Here is a 24,695-nt window from a genome sequence, read left to right as displayed (position 1 = left end):
CCACCCTTAAGTGGATCCAAGACTACATGATGTCCTTTACTTCTTTAAACCACCCACCTGCCCTAGTGTTGTTCAATGGCTACCTAAAATGACCACCACTCTCTCAGCCCTTGAATGGTGATTTGGCTTCCGTCATTCCTCCTGCGTTTCCAACTTGGCCTTGTAGTGGAAAGAGGAACTTTTCCTTTCCCCCCCGCGCTGTGCATTTGTTCGCCTTCATATCTGTTTGAACCCATGGATTCCTACTTTACTTGATGGGTTATAACCCATTAGTGTCTGTATTTTTTTTTTTTTAATGCCCCAGTGGTCCCAGATTTGGCCAGCAGCAACCCCTTTGAGGTAATTTTTTTTTAAGATTTTATTTATTTATTTGACAAAGAGAGAGAGAGAGAGACCGTGAGAGAGGGAACACAAGCAGTGGGAGAGGGAGAAGCAGGCTTCCCTCGGAGCAGGGAGCCCGATGCTGGGCTCCATCCCAGGACCCTGAGGTTGTGACCCGAGCTGAACGCAGACCCTTGGTTACTGAGCCACCCAGGTGCCCCTGAGGTAATTTTTAATGTCCTTTTGACTGACCTCTCTCTGCAGAGGGAGCTGGGAAGTGGACGTTTATGTGCGCACACACTCACCCCTACACCTAGCTCTGGTTTTCACACACCTCAGACTGCAACACAGCTCTGGGAGTGCTTTGGAGCCTAATCACCTTTTATATAAGCAAATCCTCTGACTGGGGGGGGGCACCTGTCTCCCATCACCCTTGACAGGGCTGTTTCTCTGTTGCCCTCCCTGTGGGTAACACAGGGGCAGCCTCTGTCCCTTCTGTGACCTTCCTTGCCCTGTTCACGGGAAGGGAAGGGAAGCCTAGTGGCTTTCCATCTGAACCATCAGAGAAAGAGGGGGGTGAAGGTTTTGTTTTAATCTGGAAAGCTCCTTGCATTCATGGGTCTGTCAAACTCTTGGCTTGCCCTAGCCCTCAGGGGCCTTTCCAGACAGCCCTGCCTAGAGAACCCTGTTTTTCTATGGCAGGTTGTTCTCCTTACTTTAGACTTTGAACCCGCTGTGCTGTTGACCGGCCTGTCAGCCCTGGACTGTGCGGTCCCCTTCCTTTTTCAGACCACTGTACTGAGGTGTGATTGAATAAAAGCTGTACCTAGTGCCTGTCTGCAGCTCCACGAGTTTGGAGCTGGGTGCACACCTGTGACACCCTCTTCGCCAACAAGGTGTAAACACGTCCCTCACCTCCCAGACTGTCCTCCCATTCTCATTATTGGTGTCAGTCACGATTACTATCAGTGACTCTCCTGACTTTCCCCCTGGGGCCCTTCTGGGACACAGAGCCTGTGTGTAGAGCCGAGGTGCTGGCTTTTTAGACCAGAGTGCGACTGCTTTCCTTTCTGAAGCCAGACCCTCCCTCCTCCTTCTCTGAGGGGAGGGTGACTCATGGCCCTTTGGAGAAGCACTTGTTGATGCAAAGGTCCCTCCCTGACATTCCAGTGGAAAATCAACCCTTTGCTGGCCTGGCGAAATTTACAGCGGGCTGGTCCTGGCAGCTGGCGGCAGCAGCTGGTGGTTAAAATCTTGGACAGGTTTTTTTTTGTCCCCTCTGAAAAATATTTCAGTCACTCTAGTCTGAGCACCAGCACTGGTAGAATTTAGAAGCCATTTATAGCCTCTTACAGTTGGCCCGAGAAGAGCTGCTTTGTAGGAATCCCTCCACTGACCCAGAAGTCAGCTTTGCCCCATTCTTAGCCATCGGGAACATAGCTGGGTCACTAGGAAGTGAGACAAAAAGGCCTTAGAGCTGCTGGTACAGTGTGAATTTGATAATTTTTTTTAAGCAGTTTCAAGTGGTTCAAGCTAATATGTGTATATATACACATACACTTATATTTTAAAATTATTATAATGATGTATGGTTTATAAACCTTTATCTGTGCTTAGTAACTCTTGGTTTACGCACTATTCTAAACACCCTCAGCCCCGTGTCTTAGTCTGTGCAAGAGAAGCAGAGAACTGAAGGCCCAAAGTAGAGAAGAGGCAGGTGAGTGAGCAGAGGTGGTGGCCGACAGCCTCCGAGTGCGGGGCGAGACTCAGTTGGGGGGATCCTTGGGGACCGTGCAGTCTAGTGCCTTTGCTTTCACAGACGGAAAAGTCACCTGACTGAAATGTCAAGGTGGGGCCTGTCCAGAGCCCCGCCCTCTCGACTTCATGGACAATTGTGGTTTTAGTGCCATAGCATACTTGGTCACTTACGTCATAGTTACTCAAGATGCTGATTGTGTTTCGTTGAGAAAACATTTCATTGTGTTCAAGATTCTCTGTTCAGAAAATCCAGAGAAGGGGCGCCTGGGTGGCTCAGTGGGTTAAAGCCTCTGCCTTCAGCTCAGGTCATGATTTCAGGGTCCTGGGATTGAGCCCCGCATCAGGCTCTCTGCTCAGCAGGGAGCCTGCTCCCCCCCTCTCTCTGCCTGCCTCTCTGCCTACTTGTGATCTGTCAAATAAATAAATAAATAATCCTAAAAAAAAAAGAAAGAAAGAAAATTCAGAGAAGTGTCCGATGTGCTTTCAGACATAATTCCTCCCAAAGAGTTAAAATAAAAAAGCCACCCTGTAGACTACGCAGGCCGTATCTGTTCCTCCCCAGATCCTCCCCTGGGACTGTCCTTGTCCGGGTAGTGCCTGATGAGTCAGGTGTGGCTGCACTTCTGCCTCAGGACGGGACGAGCGGGACAAGTCTGGGTCCTCCCCATGGAAAATGTGAATACAAAAGTGGGCTTTCCTGCGATTATCCCATCTCTGAAAACTTTCCCTGAGTTTTGTACAAACTGAAGTTGTTCCCTGTCACTTAAAATTGTCCTTATGTATGCTTTCTTATTTATTTTGCTTATAACACCAGGGCATGGTCAGCACCCAACTAGAAAACAGAGATAAATCCAACAGGAGAAAACACTCATGGGATGCCTGGCTGGCTTGGTGGGTGGAGCAGACGACTCGATCTCTGGGTTGTGAGTTCGAGCCCCACGTTGGGCGTAGAGATTGTGTAAAAATAAAATCTTTTAGGAAAACACTCATAAGTTCACTACTGAAGGAGAATTACTGTTCACACCTTGGCACACATCCTCCCTCACTGCTGGGTACTCGTTGATTCGGTTGCACACTTCCTGCACGTGTGTTTATACGTACGTGTACGTATATATGTACATGCTCACAGACCTCAGTACACACACGCACATGAATGTGGGTCATGCCCCTGATAGTTTTAAAACCTCTTTTTAGTTAACAATGGATACATTTACCTGTAGGTATACGGAGATCTACCTTCATCTTTTTAAATACCTGCTAACAAGCCCATTCTGTAGCTGTGCCTTCATGTGATCAGCTGTCCCCTACTGGAGGACATTTTGGTTGTTTCTAGTTTTTTTGTTTTGTTTTGTTTTTTTGCTATGATGGTCACAGTTATGATCAGCATCTTTGTTCATACCCTGAATCATCTCCTTAAAATAAATTCTTGGAAGTACGACGACTGTGTTGAAGGAAACAAAGTCTTTTATGGCTCTCAGTGTGTGCTGCCAAAGCTCCTGGGTAATGTTTTTCCACTCGGGTTTTTTTATGACTTTGGAAAGTTGCTAGTGTCTGTAGCTGAGGATTCCTCCCCGGGCAGGCTCCTTCCTTCTTTTCCCTTGTACCCATTTCTCTCGGATTCCGTGGGCATGGTCCCAGGGCTCTGGGATCCTGTTCTGGGGGATTTGGAATGGTGGATAGGAACAATGGAGGAGGAAGGGAGCATCACAGGGTCCATGGGGATGAATAATAAGGGGTGGGTGCGGGCATGGGCTGGTCTACTCATACTTAAAACGTAGTTTCAGGAAACTCAGCCTAGGCCTCCCTGCCTCTCATTCATCTCAAGGCCAAGGACAGCACTTTGTGGCGGATTTTGGGCTAATTCCTTGGCTTAGGATCCAGTCCCTTGACCTGGCCGTGGGGTCTGGCTCTTGTCCACCTCTCCCCTTCCTAGTCTCCATCATCCACACTCCTGCAACAGTGACCTTTTGCATTCATTGCTCCCAGATGCTGAACTCCTTCCTGGTTCAGGAATTTCAGATAGGTGGCTTCCCTTACCTCAGACACTCTCCGTTTCTCTCACTCTTCAACCTCTGGGACACATCCTAGAGTGGTGGTTAAAAACATGGCCCCTAGCATCAGGCTTGGGTTTGTAACCTGGTTCTGCCCCCTACTAGCTGTGTAACCAAGGACAAGTTACTCAACCTCTCTGTGTCTTGGTTTCCATATCCATCAAAAGAGATAGTGAGAGTACCCACCTCACAGGGCTGCTGTGAGGACCATAAGTGGTGACATCTATGAGCACTTAGACTAACAGTTCCTGGCGTGTAGTCCTTATCACCAAGCTGGCTGTCTGGCCTCATTTTACCACTCCACAAGGAAATATTCCCTACTCCCACTACTGGCCCAGACCTCCTGGTTTATGCTCTTAGCCATTGGTATGGTTCTTCTTAGTGTCTACTACAATTGTTACTAAATAAGTAAGCGTTTTAAAAAAATGACTCTTGCCTGAGACTCTCAACTCCAATGGCTTGGCCCATCTCTTTCTTGTTCACAGCCTAAGAGCCTGTGTGCATTCGCTATCCGCTCAGGGAATGAAAGAGATCGTCCTGCCACTTACTGCCCAGAGCCAAGTTCATCAGAAAGACAAACTCATGGTCCTCCCCGATGAACTAGTAAGACGCACCTGATTATGAGAGGCAGAGAGGCAGGCAGAGAGAAGGGGGGTTGGGGTGGGAAGCAGGCTCCCTGCAGAGCAGAGAGCCCGATATGGGGCTCGGTCCCAGGACCCTGAGATCATGACCTGAGCTGAAGGCAGAGGCTTAACCCACTGAGTCACCCAGGCACCCTTTAAATTTTTTTTTTTAAGTTTTTAGTGCATATAGATCAAAACTTTAAAAAATACAATTCCTAGAAAATGAAACAAGACTCGTGGCCAGGGTTTCTCAGCCTGAGCACCACTGACGTTCTGGGCCAGGTAGTTCTTGGTGGTGGGGCTGGCCTGTGCCTTGTAGGATGTTTTGCAGTATCCTGACCTTTATTATTAGATTCAGCAGACGAAATTACTCTCTCAGGTCGCTCTGCAGGCTTCCAAACTTGCCCTGGGTTTCTTTGCTTTTAACAAAGCCCTCCTGGGCCAGCGCCACCTGTGGGCCGCACTTGGAGTAGCAGCAGACCCCTCACTTTCGGCCCTGCTCATGGTCCACATAAAATGTGCTATTCAAACACACTGAAAACTTTTGGGAACATTTCTGAGCCTTGGTTTTTCCCTCTCCTCTCCCCAGGTCACATGCAGCAGATGATGTCATCCATCCAGCTGCCCTTGAGGACCTGGAAAACCCACTGTTAGCTGCCTCTTCCCACCACGGTGATGTCCTCAGCCAGGTCTCCAGGGATCTGACGGCCCAGAGGTACGTGGGGGCTGGGTCTGCATCTGGTGGTCGGACCCCCGGGCCCAGGCCCTGCGGCTGCCTCCCACCTCTCCCTCCCCTCCCCTGCACGCCCACCTCTACCTAGGTCTGCATGCCCCCCTACATAGGGCTAGGGCCCCTTCCTTAGCAGCTCAGGGGACAGACACCAGGAGGACCCTGCCCCAACCAGCATTTTAGAAATTTGTTCCCTTGTGATCTTCGAGGGCCCCTGTTTAAAATAGAAGTCCTCTGGGAGAAAGGACATGCTATTTATACCTTGCCAAGGAATGACTTGGTTAGCTGCCTCTGACCTCCCAGGACACAAGCTGCGTTAGCTGCTTGTTTTGTCTTCTGGGGGTGCTGGGAGGAGAGAGGAGCAGGCGGCACAAGGGGGAATGGGAGCAGGTCCTGGGCCTTTGCTTGGCAAACGGGTTTGGCCAGCGGGGTCTTCCCTCACCTGCCCGTCATGCCCAGGCAGCCCCACAGCGGGCACGGACGTCCACGTCCGCTGCTCTTAACCCCACTGGCACTTACTGCATTTGAACTGGGCTTGCTCAGAGTCAGCCCCAGGACATGGCTCAGATGCTAATACACATGCGCACACACGGCCATCTCTCCGTGCACACCCGCTCCTCCCCACCCCACTCCCCAAGTGTTTGCATAAAGGATTATGTCGTGTATACAGACACATTTTTTCCAGTTTTACTGAGATTTAATTCACAGAGGACATTGTATAAGTTTAAGGTGTTACACACATTTTATTTATTTTTATTTAAATTTAATTAATTAACATGTAGTGTATCATTAGTTTCAGAGGTAGAGGTCAGCGATTCATCAGTCTTATATAACACCCAGGGCTCCTTAAATCACGTGCCCTCCTTAATGTCCATCACCTGGTTACCCCACCCCACCACCCCCTCCCCTCCAGCAACCCTCCGTTTGTTTCCTATGACTAAGAGTCTCTTATGGTTTGTCTCCCTTTCTGATTTTGTTTCCTTTTATTTTTCCCTTCCTTCCCCCATGATCCTCTGTTTTGTTTCTTAGATTCCACGTATCAGTGAGATCATATGATAATCGTCTTTCTCTAACTTATTTCGCTTAGTGTATTAGCCTTTAGTTCTGTCCACGTCTTTGTAAATGGCAAGATTTTATTTTTTGATGGCTGAGTAGTATTCCATTGTGTGTGTGTGTGTGTGTGTGTGTGTGTGTGTGTCTATCACACCTTCTTTATCCATTCCTCTGTTGATGGACATCTGTGCTCTTTCTGTAATTTGGCTATTGTGGACATTGCTGCTATAAACATTCGGGTGCATGTGCCCCTTTGGATCACTACATTTTTATCATTAGGGTAAATACCCAGTAGTGCCATTGCTGGGTCATAGGGTAGCTCTATTTTCAACTTTTTAAGGAACCTCCATACTGTTTTCCAGAGTGGCTGTACCAGCTTGCATTCCCAAAGGAGGGTTCCCCTTTCTCCACATCCTTGTGAACATCTGTCGTTTCCGACTTGTTAATTTTAGCCATTCTGGCTGGTGTGAGGTGGTATCTCACTGGGTTTTGATTTGTATTTCCCCGATGCCAAGTGATGTGGAGCACTTCTTCATGTGTCTCTTGGCCATTTGGATGTCTTCTTTGCAGGCATGTCTGTTCATATCTTCTACCCATTTCTTTTCTTTTTTTTTTTAAGATTTTATTTATTTATTTGAGAGAGAATGAGTGAGAGAGAGCATGAGAGAGGAGAAGGTCAGAGGGAGAAGCAGACTCCCCAAGGAGCTGGGAGCTTGATGAGGGACTCGATCCTGGAAGTCTGGGATCATGACCTGAGCCGAAGGCAGTTACTCAACCAACTGAGCTACCCAGGTGCCCTTCTACCCATTTCTTGATTGGATTATTTGTTCTTTGGGCGTTGAGTTTGGTAAGTTCTTCATAGATTTTAGATACTAGCCCTTTATTGGATAATACATTTGCAAATATCCTCTCCCATTCTGTTGGTTGTCTTTTGGTTTTGTCGACTGTTTCCTTTGCTGTGCAAAAGCTTTTAATCCTGATGAAGTCCCAATAGTTCATTTTTCCCTTGCTTCCCTTGCCTTTGGAGACATATCTGGCAAGAAGTTGCTGCAGCCAAGGTCACAGGTTGCTGCCTGTGTTCTCCTCTAGAATTTGATGGACTCCTTTCTCACATTGAGGTGTTTCATCCATTTGAGTCTATTTTTGTGTGTGGTGTAAGGAAATGGTCCAATTTCATTCTTCTGCATGTGGCTGTCCAATTTTCCCAACACCATTTGTTGAAGAGACTGTCTTTTCTCTACTGGACATTCTTTCCTGCTTTGTTGAAAATTAGTTGATTGTAGAGTTGAGGGTCCATATCTGGGCTCTCTATTCTCTTCCATTGATCTATGGTTCTGTTTGTGTGCCAGGACCACACTATCTTGATGACAGCTTTGTAATAGAGCTTGAAGTTGGGGAGTGTGATGCCACTAGCTTTGGTTTTCTTTTTCAACATTCCTTTGGCTATTCGGGGTCTTTTCTGTTTTCATACAAATGTGACATTGTATAAGTTTAAGGTGTTATACACAGACATTTTGATTTATGTTTGTATCACTAAAACAGCTCCCCGTTTGCAGTGTTCCATGGCACTAGGGAAACCATGGTGAACAGGTTGCTCCCATTTGACCCCGACCTGGGAAGCTGGTGGGTCACGCCCTCCCTTAGTGAAGCCTGGAAGGGGGCTGAGATCATCCTCATCCTCCCATTTTACGGAGGGACCCAGAGAGGCGAGGGGGAAGCTTTCTGAGCATTGGATGCAGGAAGACTTGGCTGGGCAGCTCTGTGGCTCCAAGAAGAACTAAAGTGTCCTTGGGTCTTGGTCAGTGTTTCCAAAGTCCCCTCCCAGCCCTTAGGCTGTACTTTACGTGATGTGTCCCAGACCCTCCAGTGAGGGCTGCTCTTAAAGCTTGCGTGCAAGGCAGCCTCCTTTGCTCCAGGCGCCTTATGGAGCACTTCACATGGAGTGTCCCTGTAAGTCCTCCAACAAACATCCCTAGGACGTGAGGGGTTCTGTCCTGGACCTCTTTGCCCTTTGACATCGGGGCCGACCGAGGCTCAGTCACACTGGTGTGTTCAAGGGCACGGCGCTGGTGAGCGGCCCCGCTGGGATCTGAGGCGGATTCAGCGTGTCTGCCAAGCCTGTGTTCTGAACGTCCCTGGCTGCCGGTAGAGCCCGTTTCCTCCTTCCATGACGCCTGGGGTTCCACTGGCCTCATTCAAGTCCAAGGAAGGTGATGCATTGTAGAGAAGCTGTGTCACCTTGGACCATGACCGAGAGGGATTACAGGATGCAGGAAGGAACCGGGGTTAAGTACAGATTTTCTCAATGCTGAGAACGTGCCTGGCTTTCTAGCTTCATCTCCCAGTGGACAGATTCAGGTAGAGTCCAGTGAGCGACTTTGGTGCCTGGCCAGCATTACTGAACATTTGTCCAGAGGTGCATTGTCTGGATTTTACTGGAAATTAATAGAAAAAGGGCCGTGCTGACGGGAGTAGGGATTGGGCTGGCTTTGGTCACTGGCTGCTTCCACAAAATACTTCTTATTCGTTGTTTCTGTCTTCGTGAATTTGCCTCTCACTGAGGTTTGTTTGTGACCCCGCGATCAGTGCTCATGGCTCTCTTGTGGCCTTCTGGGAGCGTGCACAGAGCAGTGAGGGTCTCGGGGGTGCCTGGGGGGTCGTGTGCCCAGCTGAGGTAGAGCAGGAGGCTCTGTCTTATTCCAGCTCTCGTGCCAGAAACAAGGGTCCTCTCCTGGTATATTTACTGCCACGGTTTTTATCACGTTGTGCTTTTCGTTCATGGTTTTGCTGCTTACAGTGGCCCCCAAGTGGAGTTGCTGAAATGCTATGGAGTGCATTTTGATTTCAGGAAGGCTGTGGTGTGCCTTCTGTAGGGGCGACTCCTGCTAGATAAGCAGCACCTGGGCATAAGGGGTGCCGATGCTGTTGGCTGTGAACTCAATGATGTCCAGTAAATTAGGCGTTTCCACACAGAAATGCACGTAACACCGGGTTACGTGGTGACCCGTTGACAAAAAAGCTGTGACCAGAAACTTGCAGGAACCCAAGCCAGCATAACTCCTGGGGACAGTGGTTCAGAACTAGCTAATTCGGTGTCCGTAACACCTTTCTAGAATGTAACCGCGTGGATAATAAGAATCAGCTGCACTGGACCTTGCTGATCAGTGGGAGTAACTACAAAGGCGGGCAGGGACTGTTATCAATGTCCAATCAGCCGAGGCCCTTCGGGGCCAGGCCACCCGTCTGGGCCTGTTGGGGCTGCTGTGACAAAGCATCCCAGACCAGGGGCTTTGGAAACAGCGGAAATGTACTGCTCCCAGGTCTGGAGGCTGGACGGCCCAGTGGTAAGGACTCTCTTCCACATTGCGGACTTCTCGCTGTGTCCTCATGTAGGGGAAGCGGTGGCGGAGCTCGGTGAGGTCTCTTTGAGAAGGGCACTAATCCTGTCTGTGGGGGTGCTCTGGACCTGGGCACCTCCCAAAGGCCCCACCTCCTAATTCCAGCACACTGGGGATTAGAGTTCCAAACTGTGATTTGAGGGGGACACTAGCACCCCCCTCTGATCCCCCTCCTCATTCTGCTGAGAGTAGTGGCAGGAGAGGTGGAGCGTGAGGCATGGGGGTGGGAGGAAACAGGCAGAGCAGACACGTGACCATCCCCTTAGAGGGCTGCTCCCCACCCAGGAGCAGGGTTGGTACTTTAAATTTAGAAATTAAAAAAAATTTTTTAAGTGGGGCTGGAGGGTTTGCTTTAAGCCACGTGTGTCCCTCCCTCCCATTTCCCTGTCCATTCTTTGGTGCCATATCCTTCCTTCATAAGTTGTCTTCTGTCTTTTCTTTTTTAAGATTTTATTTATTTATTTGTGAGAGAGAGAGAAAGAATGAGTGAGAGGGTGGGCATGAGAGGGGAGAAGTCAGAGGGAGAAGCAGAGTCCCTGCTGAGCAGGGAGCCTGAGGTGGGACTTGATCCGGGGACTCCAGGGTCATGACCTGAGCCGAAGGCAGCTGCTTAACCAACTGAGCCACCCAGGCACCCCAAGATGTCTTCTTTCTGAATAGGGAAAAAGAGAGATGGCATCCCCATCTCTGAGGCAGTTCTCCAATAAGGCGGAAGGAATTTGGATGTACCCCATCTCCTCTAGGAAAACCACTGGAGGACATCCAAGAGTGCTCCTTGCTCAGGGAGGAGCCTGGGAACCTGCTTTAACTGGCTGAGCTTCCCTTTGTGCTGTGGGCTGCCCTGGGCCCAGACCTTTGAGAACATTCTGCAGATGACTGCGTTGTCAGTAGCTGCTTATACTCCCATCTGTTAAGTACGTTCAAAAATGTTTTTAAAGCCACAGAATCGTTTAGATGAAACCTTGCAGCTGTACCACACTTAATAAACAGAGTAGCAGGGCAGTCTGCTTATGTCCCAGAACCTCCTGAGCTTTTCCTTTAGTCAGGAATCCCAGCCGAGGGTCCCTTTAGACCCTGGAGCGCTCCCTTGGACACCGCCAGGCAGCCTGTCAACTAACTCAAGTCCGTGGAGGCCAGACTCCAGTGTGCACCAGAAGAAGCCAGTTACAGCACATGTCGCTGCCCCGGCCTTAAGGTGTCTGACTGGGGATGTCTGGGGAGCAGCCCAGGACTCGGCATTCCTACAGGTTCCCCAGTGACGGTGCTGCTGGTCTGGGCTCCACACCTGGAGAACCATGGGGGAAAGTGGTCCTGTCCAGATGCTGGTCTCCTCCCGTCTGGCTACTAGCAGCTCCCCAGGGCTGGAGACCTCGGCCCCAGCTGGTGGCTGGGGTTTCTGATTTCTGTCATCAGCAGAAAGTGCCGGGAGCACGGGTGGTCCCTCCCGCCCAGGGTCAGAGCCTCCAGTTCCGAAAGTTCTGAGGTTGGAAGTAGAGGGAATTCGTCCTGACTTAAAACAGCTTCTGTTTTCCTTCTTGCTCCCAAGTCATTTCGTTTCTTTTGGCGGCATCCGATGCGCAAAAAGATTTTCAGCTGTGGGTTAGCCCGAGTGGGTTCTGCTGCCTCACAGAGTTCAGCTGAATCTTTATGTAAGCAAGCATCTTAGGAAGAACTGAATGACAAAGTGAAAGTATTATTGTTTTTGTTTTAATTTAGAAATGGAATCACCCAGGGGCACCAGGGTGGCTCACTTGGTTAAGCGTCTGACTCTTGACTTCGGCTCTGGTCACGATCTCAGGGTCATAAGATCGAGTCCTGCATCTGGCTCTGTGCTTAGTGTGGAGTCTGCAGAGATTTTCTCCCTCTCCTTCTGTCTCTCCCTCTCTCTTTCCCTCAAATAAATACATAAACCTTTTTCTTTTTTTTTTTTTAAAGAAAAGGGATTACCCAAAATTCTTCTCTAAATAACAGACTATCAAAAAATTAAAAGTAAATAACAGAATTCCTTTGTGCCATTTAAAAGAGATCTGTGAAAGGTACATGCCGACAAGTCCAAACGACGTGGCCAGTTCCCAGCAGGCGTAGGAAATCGGGGTGCATCTCTGCACCTGCTCAGGGCCTTTGAGGCTCCAGACCAGCCGGCTCCTATGAGATGGAGGCCCCCATCGGCCATGTTCAAATATTGACAATTTCATACTTCAGACGATCACGTGATGTTCTTGTTGTGGTTTTTCACGGGCCTTGAGCAGCTTCACTGTGTTGGGCTGAAGAAATCCCTGAATCTTGGATATCTGGGATGCATTTCCCTGTGTCCTCTGCCTCCCCCTGTCTGCCGTCTCTGTCACCAGGGCCTGGGAGGGCCTGGAAGGAATCCTGCTCCGGGAAGCAGGACCCAGCTGACTGGTGGCAATTCCCGACCCACCACAGAGGCCCTCACGTAGGTCTGGGATGGTGCTTATGACCTTTCCTCTCTTAAGTAGACCCAGTTTTGCTTGGGTCAAGCTTAAAAGTAATTTTCCTTCTGTGAGCACAGGTTTGCTCTGGAGGAAGAGAGGGTGAGAATGTACTGGAAAGGAATGGCTACCCCCGTTCAGGGTTAACTGTGCACAGCCAGCCCCCAGCTGGACGTGTGAAGGTCAGCAATGTTTAAGGGGCTGTTCGCACTCTCTCGTGGGCTGGGTTTCACATGCTGGTTTATCTGAAGGGAGACCAGAAATAGCTCGACGGGCCTGCCTTGGAGCGTCCAGCCAATTTGTAAGCTGGTCTGGGCACCTTGGATTTGGGCTTTGCTGCTCGGTGGCCGCTGACTGTCAGAGGAGTGTGCTGTGTCTCCCATCGCCCGGGCTCACCTTATCGAAGCACATCCCTCTGCTGGCCTGCTGTCCAGTGCCCTGACCCACTGAGCTGAGCTCACCAGGGCAACAGCGTCCAAGTGCTTTCTTCCCTCTAGCTTGCATGTGACTTTCCATCTGAGCTGAGCCCTTGGCCTTAGCTCTCACCCGATGACGTGATCGTGTGCACTTGGGGATTCGAAGAGGAAAAACTAAGTGCCTGTGAGGAAGGACGGTTGTGCTAATACCTTCCAGATGGTGATGTGAAACGGGAGATAAGATGCTGTCGCCCATCTGGCCTGACAGGACGTGGCGTGTTGGGCCTGGATCGTAGGGGTGTTGTCACCCTCTGCGACAGCCAGGTCACTCTCTTGCCTGTCCTTGGACAGGGGCTTCATTTGGGAACTCTGGCCGATCTCTGAAATGCAGTTTGCTATCAGGTCTGTGGGAGATCTGCCGAGAAGGGCTCAAAATCCCAGAATAGGGAATCAACAGGTGACAGTAAGTGACAGCACCTCCCCAGGGCCGGCGTTGCGGGGCTGGCAGGCCGAGTGCAAGCCCAGCTTTGGCACTGTCCATGTTTCTCAGGTTCTGTCTGGGGGGAACCTGCATCTGAGTGAGACCCGTTGTTTGCGAGCAAGGTGCTGAGTCAGGGATGGTGAGTTCTGACCATTAGTAATGACTTCCTAAGGATCTGTGTCCCGAGGGATTGTAAGGTCCCATACAGCTAGACCTAGCAGGACAGGATGCCATGACAGTAAGTTCAGTCTGCCTCCTGGAAGCGAGGTGGCTTATGTGCCCTCTGGGAGTTAATGCTTCTCTTTGACACAAAAGGCTTAAATTAAATCAACATTTCTGTCATCTTCCAAAAATATCAACACGCTGTGAATTTTTTTTTTAAAGATTTTATTTATTTATTTGACAGAGAGATCACAAGTAGGCAGAGAGGCAGGCAGAGAGAGAGGGGGAAGCAGGCTCCCTGCCAAGCAGAGAGCCCGATGCGGGGCTCGATCCCAGGACCCTGAGATCATGACCTGAGCCGAAGGCAGAGGCTTAACCCACTGAGCCACCAAGGCGCCCCAACACGCTGTGAATTTTGAGTTCAGCTTCTTTGTTATTCCACTAAGACTTGGAAAACATTGGTTAACTCTTCAACCCGGGAAAGGGGCCTGAGAGTTTTACTAGAAAGACCTTCACCTGCCCTACCCCCAGCCCGTTTTACAGGAGAAGAAATCAAAGCACGTGAACAGACGTGACACGAGAATAGACGTGTGAGGCCCTCATCTCCGGGCCCTGGCTGCCCTGCTGTTTCAGGGTCTGTCCAGGGGTCCTGCTAAGGGCTGGCAGGGGCACTGGGCATGGCCGAGGGCCCAGCTCCCTGAGAATGATGTCCCAGGACGAGCCCCAGCGGGTCAGGGATGCACTGGTGGAGACAGGCTGGCACGGAGGGGCTGAACCGTCCCCACCTGCTTCTCCTCTCTGCTCTAGCAGCGCTGCCCTCCAGCAGCCCAGGCACTACTGTGCCTGGTACAGGCACCCGGGTAAACTCCTCCTTGGGGTCTAGAACAAGGACTGGCTTCATGGACATGCCACCCAGACAGTCACCCAGGGCCTGGTGCTTGGAAGGACCCTGTGCTTATTTCAGTGCTGTGCTCTCACTGTCCTGAAATTTCTGGTCCTAAAATTCTCCATCCTTCTGGAACATGGGGCTCTGCATTTTCACTTTGCATTCATTAACATTCCACTTTGCTTGCGAATTAGGTTGCAGGTCCTGCCTCAGACTCAGATTCCAAGAAGATGGCCCAGTTGTCCCTGCTGTCTGTCAGCTGTCAGTGGCCTGCCCTACCCTTGGGGGAGGTCAGGGCCGCAGGGAAGGAGCTGCCATGTGTTGAGCATTTAACATAGGCCGGGCTGTGTGCGGGGGCTGGAGAAGCGACAGTGGGCAAGACTTTAGTAGGGGAGCAGGACACCCTAGCTGAAAACAGGGTGCTCAGAGGTCGGGGCCCAGCCCAGCCTGGCCTTGCAGGGTGGGCATGGTTACCCCCACCTGGTGGGCCTCCGTGTTTGGGTGACACCCCAGGATGACTATATGACTATAGAGGCCTGAGAGGGTAGACATGCAGGGGCAACATCTGCCGGAGCCCAGGCACAGAAAAAGCTGCCAGGAGCATCAGGGCATTGGCTTGGTGAGGTTAGAGTAGGGAGAGGGAGAGGACAAGCCTGGGAGGGGACAGGGACAGGGATGGGGCACAGGAGCCCATGTGGGAGGCCAGGGAGTTTTCTTGCCTGGATTCCTAAGGCTACAGAAAGTTTCAGGCAAAGCAAGGCCCTTATCAGAACTTGAACGGGTTTATTCTGGTGTCTGTGGGGGTCGATGTGAGGGGACAGAGGAGGCAGGCAGAACAGGTCATGTGGGAGTCCACTCAGAGGGGCGGTGGCCCTCACCAGCAGAGACGGGGGTTGGGGGGCAGGACAGAGAGGTTTCGGAAGGAGGAGGAGGTGACTCAGCAGGAAGGGGTGACAGAGAGGCAAGGACAGCCCCAACTTCTGGTGCTGATCTGAGTCACCGGGCGCTTCCCTGTCGGGGCCCGACCTCCCTGGTCCCTGGGGCTGGGCCAGCAGCAGGCTGGAGACCGGGAGGGGGCAGGTGGGAGGGGTCCGTTCATATCAGCACTTGAGTCCCTTGTTTGGTCTTTGGGGTCCTGAGAGGGCAGCGCAGGAAGGACGTGGCCCCGTGGTGGGACCAGCAGGAGGGAGAGTGGAAGGGGCAGGCGCCACAGCCTCCGGGCTGACGGGCTACAGAGCTGAGGGGACACCCTTGACAACACACACCCCCGTGTGCTCAGGGGGTGGCAAATCTGTCACCTATGGGCACCCTCGTCAGTGGGGTGTGACTGTTGCTGGGCTTCCCCCTGTGGCTTCGGCTTTGCTCTGAGGCCACAGGTCCGAGCGTCTCCCCTCCCCTCTGCCAGGGTTTTCAGACAGAACTCTCTCCTTGCACTTGACGTCGCAGAACCACACCGGATGTCCCCTCTCTTCAGTTTGCGTCCCGTCAAATACAGTCTTCACGAGGCGTGCACAGAGGGCGCCCGGCCAGCGCGCCTTCTTTCGGAAACTGAGTTTGAGATGAGGAGTTTGAGTCGGTCAGTGGCCTGTTCACTGCTTGGGAATATGAGCGAATGGAAGCTTTGAAGTGTGGAAATGGCTAAGGAGCTTAAAAGCCCTCAATAGTTCACATTCTTCTTTTTGAGTCATTTCTTTATAAAATAGAATCTTCCAGCCCCTGTCCCAGTTGTTACAGATCAGCGTGAACAGGCGAGGCATCCCTCCACCTGGAAACCCCCTCGTGCCCTTGCCGAGTTCTGTCGACCCACGCTGGTCACCTGTGGCTCGGCCTCGCTCCGGGCTTACCCCTGGTCCTGACTCTCTGGTCTGTTTTTCTCCTCATGTCTGCGGGGTTCAGGGAAGAAGGCAGGGTGAGTTCCAGCTCTGCCTCTGCTCCTGACCCCCAGCTTGGTCACAGACAGCTGGGACACCCCAGCTCTCCCCTGCGTGTTTATTAGGTGCTCGCTGTTGGGCAGGGGGAGCGGGGGGTTGGTCCTGGACAGATGCTGGGACGCTGATTCCATGACCTTGCCAAAGTGACCTCAGCTCCCTGAGCCTCAGTGTCCTCTGTAAAGCAGGCAGGTGACAGTTGCCTTAAAGCGTTGTGAGGGTTATTTGAGGTCATATACAGATAAAGGGCTCAGTGCTGGGCATGCGGGACTGGGCACCCAACACGAGGCACCCAGGACCATGCACAGAGCCCGAGCTCCCCGGTGGGGCTGAGCTCCTGCCGTGTTCGCGCTGTTGATCAGCAGGGCCCAAGCCGAGGCGCAGAGGCTGAGGGGTTGCTGGCCTGGCCAGGCGAAGGGGCCCCAAGCCCAGGAGGCAGCGGGCAGCTTGTGTTGTGGGCACTGAGGGAGGCCCGCCTGGTGGGAGCAGAGCTGGTGAGGGCCAGGACAGCGGAGCTGGGCGGGGCGTGAGGCTAAGCAGCAGCAGGGCTTTGGGGCGAGAGTTGTGAGTTCTTTGAGCGTGGTGAGTGTGGGGGGCCCAGGACCGCCGTCCTCCAGGCCAGGGAGCCGGTCACACTGTGGAGTCGGAGGAGCTGGAAATTAGCAGGACATTGACACTGACATGGAGACTGACACCCAAGTGTCCTGCATTTCTGGAGCCGCGAGTTCCTACAGGTGCTTCCCCCCCAGAGGGAAGAACTGAGCCCTCTCCCAGAGGCTGGGAAGCCTCAGAGCCTGGCTTCAACCTTGAGCCTGCTTTCAGCTCTCGCTGCTGAGTCACCTAACACCAGCTGGGCCACCTTTGGCCCTGCCAGGTCCCCTGTGGGCAGCAGAGGACTGTTCCCAGGCGTTAGCCCGTGGACAGCATTGATAGCCTTGCTTTTTGCCAAAGGAGAAAAACAAACTTGTTTTGAGCTCTTTGCTTGAGAGCGTGATTGCGGTTGGCTCTCCTTCCTACCCAAGTACCCTCATCCCACCCCACCCCGCCACCTGCCCCAGAAGGCCGGTCTGTACTCCAGGCATTTCCTGGGATGTCCAGCAGGGGGCACTCACCCACTGAATGCGGGACCTCTCTCTTCTAAAGCTCTCCGTGCAACCCCTGCCTCCCCTCTGGCCAAGGGGTCCCCCACCTGTCCCTGGCGTAGGCTCCTTGGTTACCCGTCAGCTTCTTGGCCTTGGCTTTTCTCAGCCTTGGATTTTGGGGTGTATCCCGGGGAGTTTGCAAAGCTGTGCTGTAGTTCTCAATTCACAGAGTTCACTGCTTATAAAAAAAAAGTATTAGGAATGATCATGCAAAAGTCTGCTCCCCAAAATGAAACAACAATTCAGAGTGTCCTGAGCACCCACACGGCCTCCATCAGAGACACTCCAGGTTCTGCTGGAACCTAACACAGGAGGCGTTCATGCCTGGCCAGGGTGGGCCAGGGCAGGGTGGGGGCTGCTGCTGCATTGGAGGGTGCCTCCCCTGTGTGTAGCCAAGGCCCCAGGGAACAGGGCAGGGATGGAGGGAAGCAGCATGCTGCGTCTTTAAATAGCCCCTTCCACGTGTCTTGGGTGGGTTTGGTGGGGTGGGGGGGCCTGAAGAATGTGCCATTAATGAGCCGCGTTCCTCTGGGAACAATTCTCCCGTTGTGTCCGCAGCACGTCCCCAGCTGCCACCGGTGCGGATCTCGCTCCCCGAGCCTCCCAACTTGTGTCTTTGCCTCCTGCTTCAGCTGTGATGGAGTAGAAGCTTCTGCTCTCTCCCACCAGGGTCTGGCCAAGGACTTAAGCAGCTGTCGTAGAAAGCTTTCCTTCCATGCTTGCTGCCCTGGGAGAGGAGGGGCCTGGTGCTCTCTGCTCCCGAGGCGCTGGCGGGGGCTGCGTCGGAAATGGGGCCTGCAAGGTGTTGACGATTCGGATCTGTGATGCCACGAGTGGTCCTTTGGGCTGGAGCTGGCCTGAAGTTTACCCCTGCAGGCAAGTGTCCACGGAATGGTGAGGATGCCCTGCAGGAGCCAACGGGTTACCAGGGCTCTCCAGAGACAGAGCCGGTGGGATGTTTATAGACAGAGAAATTCATGGTGAGGACTTGGCTCAAGTGACCATGGGGACTGGCGGGTCTAAAGCCCGCAGGGGCGGCCGGTGGGGAGTGAAGCCGGCGCTCCGGTCTGAAGGCCGCCTGCCGGCAGACTCCCTCTTCCCTGGGGGGACGGTCCCCACTTTTTCCCTCATTTATTCCTATCAAGATGGACTCGTGGTTATCTGTTTTATACTTTAGGCCATAATATAATACTACTTAATTTTTTTTACTTTTTGATTTTTGCCACCTCGTTTTAGCTTTGGCAATTGGGCTGCCGGGCTTTACTCTGAGAGGGTCCAGAAGGTCCAAGGCCCGACAGACATAGAGTCAGATTTGCATTTTTTTAAAGGCGCTTTCTCCAGCTGCCTGGCAGGGCAGGACTGGTGTCTGGACTGACCAGGGCCCCCCTCCCCACCCTGCCCCACCCCATGTCCTGAGGCTCCATGTCCTGCCCGTGGGCCAGGACAGGACTGGGTGTGGCTGTGGTTCCACTGCCTGAAGTCCTCCCTCCGCTGCACCTGTGGGCCGGTGCCAAGTTCGCTCCCTCTCCGGCTGCTTTTAGCCACAGGGCGGTGGCCTAGATCTAAGGATCCAAATAAAACATGTCTTTTCCCCTCTGGTGGGTCCCTGGAGGTTTTCAAATTAATTTAAAAAATGCACCAGTGAAAATTTCATTTTGCCGAAATGGAAGTTGTTGCTGCTCGAGCGTGGGCCAGAATCTGAGGTCCTTACTGGCCTCCCGGGTTGGAGGCACATCCTGCATCCGTCCCCGTTTCCGGCTGGGCTTCTCCTGTGGGTGCTGGCATGCCTTCCGTGTGTTTTCAGCACGCACAGGTGTGGCCCATGCCCCCCCCCCAGCCCCGCCCGGCACTCCCCCCTCCCCCACCAGTGGTTGTTTTGTCTTCACTTCTTTGGGCTTGGAGGGGAGTGGTGGGCCAGCGAGACCCGGGGCACATCTTATTACGGAATCGACAGATGTTCTGTTCTTGCAAGTGTGCTGGGTGACTTCCTGCCGCCTCCTCCTGCCTCTAATGGCAGCTGTGGAAATGATGACACAACCTCACATTTCCAGTGCAAATGGCTTTTCTCCAGGAGTTTTCACACACCTCCCCCACCCATACCCGCTGGTAATCATTAGGACACAAGCCTTTGGGAGAACAGATGTGACTCTGGGAGAAGCCATGGGGAGGAGAGCGAGCTTTGTGTCCAACCCTGCCTAAAGCACAGAACTTGTCCTGGGAGGGACACTGTCGACTGAGGGGGCCAGGCTTCCGGCCTTCCCTTTGCCTCCAGCCCTGCCCTTCTGCAGCATCCACGCTCAGCGGACCCCCCGGCCTACGAAGGTGGTCTTGAGAGCATCAGGTATCAATGCATTGAGCTGCAGGAAGCTGACTCCATACAGGCAGTCATGATAAAGAACTTTCTAGTGATGCAGGTCCAAAGCCCTCACTCATGCCAAGGCTGCCACAGCTGACCATGCGTTTTTGGACCCTCTGGAGGCTCGTGGCAAAGAGCCTGGTGTGTTGGCCTATGGGCCGGGTGGTTGGGAACTTGAGCCAGTGTCCCTGTCCAGAGCTGATCTGCCAGTCGGCCTGCTGGGGACTGCTGTTCTGAAGGAATGGGTTAACTTGGAGGTCTGGCCAAGGGCTGCCTGGATAGACCTGGAAGAAATGAGACGGGAGAAGCGGCTTCCAGCAAGGAGGAAGTAGCTCCATGCTGGGGCAGAAGGCCCAGGGTGCAACACCCCTGAGCAAGGCTGCCCCGAACCGCAGCCTGGGGTGGGGGCAGGTGGGTGGCCATGGGTCACCACGGCTTCTGGTGAGATGTCCCCTGGCCCCTGCCCACGTCGGGCAGCCCAGCACTGCTCCCATCTCTCTCCCCAGGCTCATCCAAGACTCGAGAGGCTTTCCTGGCTGGAGAGGCAGTCAGTGCCTGTGTCCCTGGCCCCACCCAGGCTGGTCCCCATTCCTCCCAGGTTAGACACGTGACCTCCTTGAAAACTGCTGCACGTTCTTGCACTCAGAGCCCATGCGTCTGCCAGCTGCCGGCCCAGTGGTTAATTCTGTAGGTGGGATCAGGACCCTCCTCTCTGAAGGATGCTGACGCCGTCAGCAAGGCACTGTGCTGAGCAGACTCGCACCGGAGCCGGCTTGTTCCTTATTCACCTAAGCCACATGTCATTACATGCGTTCTTGTGCCTGGAAGACCACTTCTTGCAGGGCATACTGGGCCCAGATGTGCTGTAGAGTGTCCCCCTCCTGGCGGGCCAAGCACAGGCCACCCAACCTGGGGCTTCCGGCTGCTGGTAGGCCTCATGAGTGGGAGCCGGCGTTTGGGCAGCTGGGTGGTCACATCTGGAACCCTGCCTCCTTCAGCAGAGAGGCACAGGGGAGAGGGGCTGTTACTTCACCAGTGGAGTCAGTAGAAGGTGGCTTTGTCCTTCTGGGCAGAGCCAGTGTGGAGAGGAGCGACCCAGGCCCCTGGCCATGTCCTTCCTTGTCCCTCTTGTGGGAAGGAGAGTGGGCAGCCAGGTGGAGCTTCTCTGGAGCACAGCAGACCTTCATCTTTGTGACCCCAGCTGGATTGCAGTCTCCAGACCCCCGGAGTGGCCGGGAAGGGAGTCGGACCTGATGTGGGGAGCAGAGGGTCCAGGGGAGCTGGGAGGGGCCAGTGAGGGTGTGGCTGGGGGTGCCCCTCTCAGCTGCTGGAGGATGGAAGCTTTCAGGGCAGCAGGAGTTTCTGGGAGCTCCCCCTCCATTCCTGGTAATGCCCTTGGCCCCATATTATCGTTGGCTGCCACGTGATAATTTTAGATTTTTGCCCTTGAGGAGGCTGCTTTGCTTCCAAGCCAAGTGCGTGCCTTGGAGGTGCCAGACAGGCTGGAGGTAGGAGGAGAGAGGCCTTGCCAACAGCCGGCCTGGTCACAGACTACCCAAGGGGAGGTGAAGAAACAGACCCACAGACCAAGACAGGGTGCCAGGCAGGGAGGGTGGGAGAAGGGCTTCTCACCAGAACATGCCTGCCTCAGGGTTCCTCCCTTCCTAGGGCCTTTTTGGCAAGTTAGTTTCTCTTATACAGGCTCGTGAGATGAAGTCCCAGGCCTGATGTGGCAGCTGCAGGAAGGTGACAGGTGCTCCGAGTCTAAGCAGATCATGTAGTGCGGTCTTCTGCTTTGGTTCTGTCTGTCTGTCAGTTTGTCCATCCATCCATCCACCCAACCACCCACCTGCTCAGCATACAAGTCCTGGGTTGATTCTGTGCCCTATCCCATGGGTGAGGTGGTCCAGGGGGAGGAATGTCAAGTTGGAAAGACTTGCCTCTGCCCCACTGAGGATCTGTGTGACTTTAGACAGGTTACTTGACCTCTCTGAGCCTTCGTTCACTAAAATCTTGAAAACGAGGCTGGTCGTAACTGCATCCTGGCATTAACTGTGAGGAGTAAACGAGGTGTATGGAGAATGTGGCTCAGTGCTTGACACACAGGAGGCATTTCAGCAATGTCGGCTCTCCGTTGACATCCCGTAGCGCTGGGAGTGCTGTGGCAGAGGAAACAGAGACAGACACAGCGCTAATACAGCATGGCAAGTGTCCCACAGAGTTGAGAATAGAAGAACCAGAAGAAAGCACCTGGTCGGCCTGGAGGGGCTGGGGATGCTCCGAGGGGTGAAGAAGGCAGGGGTGCTTCAGAGGGGAAGCACAGGTGCCACGGCTGGATGGGCGGTGGAGAGGCCCAGCAGATTTAGGCAGCAGGTCAGGGCAGGCCTAGACCCGCTGGGGCCGGGGGAGCACAGGTGGTCAGGGGTAGAGCGGTGCGATTAGCGGCAGAGTGGCAGACGGGGTGGGCGGTGGGCGGATTTGGAGGGCCTGCAGCCAGGGTCCCGGAAGTTTGCTGGGACCCATGATGTGCAAGGGGGATCGTTTCCCCTTTAAAGCAGGGGAGAGTCAGGACCCAGGTGAGTTGCGGGGTGGAAGGGGGATCTCCAATGGCCAAGGGGAGAATGGGTGGTGATTAGAGGCTGGAGGTCACGGGACCACTGGAGGTTGTCACCATGGTTCAGCTGGGATGTGACGGTGGCGGGAACGTGGGTGGTGGCTGTGGGGGTGCAGAGGATGTGAATCTGTCCTCGTGGCTTGCATGCTTTCCTTCCTTCATTCACTTATGAATGTCTGTTGAGCTTTTGCTCTGTGCAGGCCTCTGGGGGGTATAGTAGTGATTCCCACACACCAGGGCCACACTCTCCTGAGGGGACTCTGCAGGGGCAGGGACTCCTGGGCTAGGCTGTGATTCTGGGGTGGGAGGAGCTCCCAGGCCAAGTCACCAGGGACCGTGGGCTCGGCACCAGGCTTTCCTCCCTATGCTGCCCAAAGCTGGGGCTCAGGAGAGGAGGGGTGTAATCTGCCACGGGGTTCCATCCAGCATGCAGTCCTAGCTCTTTCTGTCCTGGCTAAAAGGCGAAATGGCTGTCTCTTCAGGGATGACTTGCCTACTTTGTGCCCCCAGTAAGTACCCCTGCTCCTGACTTTAGAAATCCATCTCACTGAGCATCATTGCCTGGTGACTCTGCAAACCATATGGCCCTGCGGCCTTTCTGGAGTTTAGATAATGGGGCTCCCCTCCCCCGCCATTTTTATTGGCCCCATGTTAAAGATGGGCAGACTGAGGCCCAGTGAGGTCAGGACCTTGCCCGAGGTCACAAGTTCCTGGAGCAAAGTTGTGGTAGGAGCTGTTTCAGCTGGGTGTCTCAGCAGACTCCTTTTCCAGGAAGCCTGCCAGCTGGATGAGGAGCTCCGGACTTGGTGTCCCGGGGCTGCTGTGAGAGTCAGTGGGGACAGAGTGCCTTCTTGCTTTTCCATGAAACAGCCGCAGCAGCAGTCGCAGCTGACGCGTATTGAGCACTTGCTGTATGCTTGGCACGGCTGTATGAAGAACCTCTTCTCTGTTGTTTCATTTTTGCAATATCCATGTTGGTGGGAAGTTCCAACTTATTTTTATTACACAAATGAGGACACCGAGGACCAGAGGGGCTTGGTTACTTCTTTGGGTCAGCTTAAGGATTCAGGTGAATGAGCAATTTCTCCTATTATCCTTGAATCTTTCTGAGTTAGGTGAATGAGGAAGAAAGTTTAATTCGAACCTCGTTCCTGGGCACCCAGCCTTCCCCATCTCCCCTAGGGGGATGATACCCTAGGATGAAGGGTTCGGGGCAGGCCCTTCTGGAGAGACATGTTGACTTCCCAGAAACAAAGGACCCGCTCCCCCCGCCCCCATGTTGGGGATCAGTGGCATGTTCCCAGCCTGGGCCATCACAAAGCGGGAGCCCTTCATCTCTTTCTGGATTCTTCACTTGAGCTGCAAAGCCATGTAAATGTACCATGCGCTTATTCTGTGTCAAAACTGAAAAAGTAATCAGCCTCTGAAAGCTGCTAGGAGACCTGGTGGGGGCTCTCCCACATTTCCTTAAAGTCAGCGGGATGGAACTGGGTCAGTCTTTTGTCACGGTAAGACTGTCTTCACGTGGACAAATCAATTCCTAAAAATCTGAGTGTTTAGGAGAAGTAATCCCTTATCTTCAGACACCGTTGCGGGCTAATTGCATCCAGCGACGACTAGACAGGGCACGGGGGGAATTACACAGACCCACTGGGAGGGTTACGAAAAAGGAAATATTTTTAGGGCTCGGTAATGCACACACACACACACACGCACATCTGTGCACATGCACGTGGGTGTACACACATGCGCACACACGCACACACACTCGTTCAGTCTCTCCTCAGTCGTTATGCTAATTATGTATCAGTAGGTGCTCGCGGATGCTATTTCTGGTCCAGCCGTTCTGGATTTCTGTTCTCTCCCGGAGCCTTGAGTCAGCAGTTCTGGTCCTCAGCTCCTGGCTTTCCGTGCGCGGCTCACAGTTAGGGCAGCCCCACGCCAGGCTCTGTGTCCCTGAGGCTGGAAAGGGATGCCCCTAGACCAGCTGACCGCCTTGCCCTGAGAGGGGGCTGCTGCTCAGGCCAGGACTTCAGGAGGACCTGCCCTCTGTTTACAGTGAGGGGAGGATCGAGACACCCAGAGCTTCTGAATGTGCTTGTCTGTGTTTTCATCTGGGAAGCCTTGCCCCCCTGGATGGCGTCTTTGGAGCCACTCCACGGGGAGGACCCCTTTCCCCTTGCAGACGGTGGGACCTGGAGTTCTCAACCCAGTCTGGCTCTCCAGTCTGGCTGCAGAAACTACTCTGCTGCTGATTTTGGCAGCTGGGATGGCCCTTCTCTGTTTCCACCTGAATGTTCTTCTTTTTCCCCGGTACCAAGTA

General features: G+C 53.2%; 1 protein-coding gene across 4 annotated transcripts in view; it reads left to right on the top strand.

The window, feature by feature from the left end:
- The window catches only part of TACC2 (transforming acidic coiled-coil containing protein 2), a 204,190-nt gene that overhangs the window by 100,307 nt on the left and 79,188 nt on the right, over positions 1-24,695 (top strand). For all 4 annotated transcript variants that reach the window (XM_032882158.1, XM_032882157.1, XM_032882159.1 and 1 more), the window contains one exon: positions 5,343-5,468. In XM_032882158.1, coding sequence (XP_032738049.1) covers positions 5,343-5,468 — 126 coding nt within the window. The remainder of the gene's footprint in view (positions 1-5,342; positions 5,469-24,695) is intronic.

This window comes from Lontra canadensis, unplaced genomic scaffold (genome assembly GCF_010015895.1).
Source record: "Lontra canadensis isolate GAN:19392208 unplaced genomic scaffold, GSC_riverotter_1.0 scaffold79, whole genome shotgun sequence".
Lineage (NCBI taxonomy): Eukaryota > Metazoa > Chordata > Mammalia > Carnivora > Mustelidae > Lontra > Lontra canadensis.
The sequence above is the reverse complement of the archived record's forward strand: the minus strand, read 5'-3'. Positions and strand labels throughout refer to the sequence as shown.